This window comes from Neoarius graeffei, chromosome 20 (assembly GCF_027579695.1).
Source record: "Neoarius graeffei isolate fNeoGra1 chromosome 20, fNeoGra1.pri, whole genome shotgun sequence".
NCBI lineage: Eukaryota > Metazoa > Chordata > Actinopteri > Siluriformes > Ariidae > Neoarius > Neoarius graeffei.
Genome location: NC_083588.1, coordinates 39657320 through 39660873, shown reverse-complemented (window position 1 = coordinate 39660873; position 3554 = coordinate 39657320). Strand labels below are relative to the sequence as shown.

The following is a 3554-nucleotide window of genomic DNA, read 5'->3' as shown; positions in this document are numbered from 1 at the left end:
TATAAAAAAGATAAATGTTGACAAAAATGGCTACTATGTTTGTTGTTGTTGTTGTGAACGAGCGAGTCGCCAGAGGTCCGTAACCGGGGTCCGTATTGTCGGATACGGACCCGCTCGCCAACCGGACCGGGAAAAAAAAAATAAAGGCCTATTATTTCCATACAAATGAAATAGCTGGAATAATCCTAGATCCCAGAGCCTCTGCAACGAGTGCTAGAGCATATATCTATAAACTTTTCCCTTATTTGAGTTCCACACTTTATAGCATTTGAATAAAACCCACATGGAATGGTGAACATGGTGTAAACATGGTGGGGATGTGACTCACTCCTTTACAATCCCTGCTGCACACGAGGGCTCTGGCAAAGTTTATGCGCATCTCTCCCACCCCAGCTGTCGGAGTAAATAGGGGTGTTGTTACACACGCCGACATTCTGGGCATACCGCGGGGCCACTGGGAGGGACACACACACACACACACACTTAACTTACTGTACTGCACATGTGCAAAACCTTCATATAAGCACCAAAGGCTTGAGCTAAACATGAAGTATGCGCGCGCATCTAAACGCTTTTTGTTTGTTTTTCGCTCGCGCACCAGACAAAGCGCGAGCGCATTAGATTTGCGCTCGAATAAATAATAAACAGTGTTTAATAAGATGTGAAGAAGTTTTCATTTCTTTCTGAGAGCCATCAAAACACTGTAGTAGCGCCATTCACGCAGTGCAGAGTGTGTGTGGAGACAGAGGCGTGTGTGGTGACGTCAGGCGCTCACAGGGCGGTGTTCTCACGTTCTTGAAAAAAAAAAAAAAAGGCAAAAGAAAATCCACATCTGGAATCCAGAGCCCGTGGTTTAGGGGAATCTATACTAGGATCTCGTAGTAAAGGTGGCTCGGTGTTTTTCTTCCTCTCTGACTCTTTTCAAGGATTCTTCACTTCACCTTGTTGTAAGTTGGAGTTTTGTTTTATTCCTTTTTTTTTTTTTTTTTTACATTTTCCTCAAAACATTCAGAGGCGTATTTGAAGGATTATGAGCATCGCAGGAGCTGGGATTTACAGTTATTTTTGATCATGGAAGAAACTTTCTACGTCATGAATAGACTTTACTTTTGACCGCAGCAGGATATTATAGTTGTGTGAAGGGTTTTTTTTCCCCCCATCTTCTGCATAAATCAACAGCTTTTTGTCTGTAGTTTGTGTTGGACATGCTTAGAGCTGTGCATGCTTAGATTTAAACTGATGGGCTGTGTCTAGCCCACGCCCCAAACCTCGAAGAAAACAACCACTTTGATTTGTTAAAAATTAGATTAAAAAAAAGAAACAACTAAAAAAAAACAAAACACAGTAGCTGTCCTACACCACTCTTTCTTTTGTCATTCAGAAAGTAGCAAATCTTTTAAACTAATAGTTTACAAGGGTTTTTTTTTCATGATGCGACAAAACTCAAAGCTGCTTGGTTTTGGTTTTGTCACATATTTTCCAAGCTAGATAGATGTGTTTACATTATTTAAGCGATCCCCCCCTTTTCTTTTCTTTTTTGTTACTATAACGCAGAAGTACAGAAAGTTTTCAAATTTGAATTTGGCCAAGATGATGTTGCAATAGTTAGAACAGAGCGCCTCCTGCTGTCCAGATCACGAACTGCATGTAAACATGACCTTTAAAACACCAGATGGTGGGAACTGCTGGATTGATTTTTATCTTTTGTAATGCATTCCGTCCCAAACCACATACTAATATCTTATTAAACGTTCTGCTCCCTGTGTTTTTGCCGCAGGTACAGGTTGAACGCAACCATGCTGGTCGTCCTGATCGGAACAGTCATTTTGCACCTTCTGGATCTGATCCTGCTGCTCATTTCTACATCTGTGAATGTGAGTATGCAGGTTTCTTGCACTCCGTGCCTGATTACGGTGTATAGGTTACATATTGAACTGATGAGCATATCCTGGGTATGTCTTCATTTCTTAAATCAAGGCCTGGAGGACATTTAAGACAAGGAGTTATGACCTCTGGTATGACTGCCGAACAAAGAATGGAGGATATGACTGCACAGGTGCCAGTGATGCAGGTAGGCAATAAATTTGTCAAAAAAATTGAAATAAATTAAGAATGCTCAGAATGCTAGGGCTAATTTTTGGTCTCCTGGTTTGTTATTTTAGACTGGCTGCAGGCAGTACAGGCTTTGATGATCCTAGCAACAATCTTCTGCCTGCTGTCTTTGATCTTATTCGTGTGGCAACTCTTCACCCTGAACAAGGGAGGACGATTCTTCTTCACGGCTGTCTTTCAGATCCTCTCCAGTAAGTATTCCAACAAGATTATAGATGCATGCCATTGCTGTGACAGAAAATGATTGTTTGAGATAGAATGGGTGTGTCCCATTATTTCCCTTGTTTTCTCGCTTGCTCTTGCAGGCCTATTTGTGATGAGTGGAGCTATAATCTACACAGTGATGAGCCCAGGAGGGCAGGATGAGGACCATTCTTTCGGCTTTGCCTTCGTCCTAGCCTGGCTAGCATTCCCTCTCACTCTGATAAGTGGCCTCATTTACATCGTTCTGAGGAAGAAGGAATGAAGGATCAGTGGAGAGACTCCCGCTGTCATCACTGAGAATGACACTCAGTCCACAGACCTAAATGGCCTTTTCCTACCGGTCTGTATAATAATGCCAAATGTGTGATCATGCAAAAGTGACAAATCATGAAGATCCAACTCAATGACGACTCAACGAGGATGAGTCTGTGGCTTGTGATACTATTTATATCACTTTTACATAGTTTTTGTACATATGAATGTTGAAACCTTGTTGATGAAGGCCCATATTTTGAAGCTGACCAAAAAGCAGATAGTATAAAGATCACTTTTATCCTTGTGTGTTTTACTCCATATCTTGTATCTAATAGAAATACATTCTTAAAATCCAATTTCACAATGATTGTATGATGAAATTCTGCTTATTTTTATGTGATAAACCAAAAAGATTTTAAAATTTTTTTGTTCTGTTCATATTTTTTAATAGTGAAATGGTGCTATGTTTTTTTTGCCTTCAATTAATAGCTAGATATTCCTATAAGCTCAAAGTCTAATAATTTGAGCAAAATTATTTTACATCGTGTATTGTATGTGTGCCAAAATATCCATTCAAAAGCTAATTGTTTTTGTTCTGTATACATTTTGAATAAGATTTTAAAAATAAATAAATAAGACATAATTTTCTGCCTGAATTTGCTAGGCCACCAGAGGGGATCTGAAGTGTTGATTCATTCATAACTTATCCATCCAGCTGACACTGGGCAAGAGGCGGGGTACAGGTCACCAGTCTATCACAGGGTGAACACAGAGAGAGACAGACGGCCATTCACACTCATATCTATAGAACACCAATTTATGGATTTACCAATTTAGACTAGCCAGGTGACCTAAACCACTTATCTTTGAATGGAAATCAGAGCACCTGGAGGAAACCCACACAGGCATGGGGAGGACATGCAAACTCCACACTTCAAACTCCTCCCAGTTAACCAACAGGTTTGATCCCAGAACCTCCTTGT

General features: G+C 40.3%; 1 protein-coding gene across 1 annotated transcript; it reads left to right on the top strand.

Moving 5' to 3' along the window:
- Window positions 1-785: 785 nt before the first annotated feature.
- Window positions 786-3098, top strand: pmp22a (peripheral myelin protein 22a). The gene is made up of 5 exons (XM_060902607.1): window positions 786-947; window positions 1778-1874; window positions 1978-2071; window positions 2163-2303; window positions 2418-3098. Exons 2-5 carry the CDS (start codon window positions 1797-1799, stop codon window positions 2576-2578), a joined length of 474 nt encoding a protein of 157 aa, XP_060758590.1. The 5' UTR covers window positions 786-947; window positions 1778-1796; the 3' UTR covers window positions 2579-3098.
- The last annotated feature ends 456 nt before the right edge of the window (window positions 3099-3554 follow it).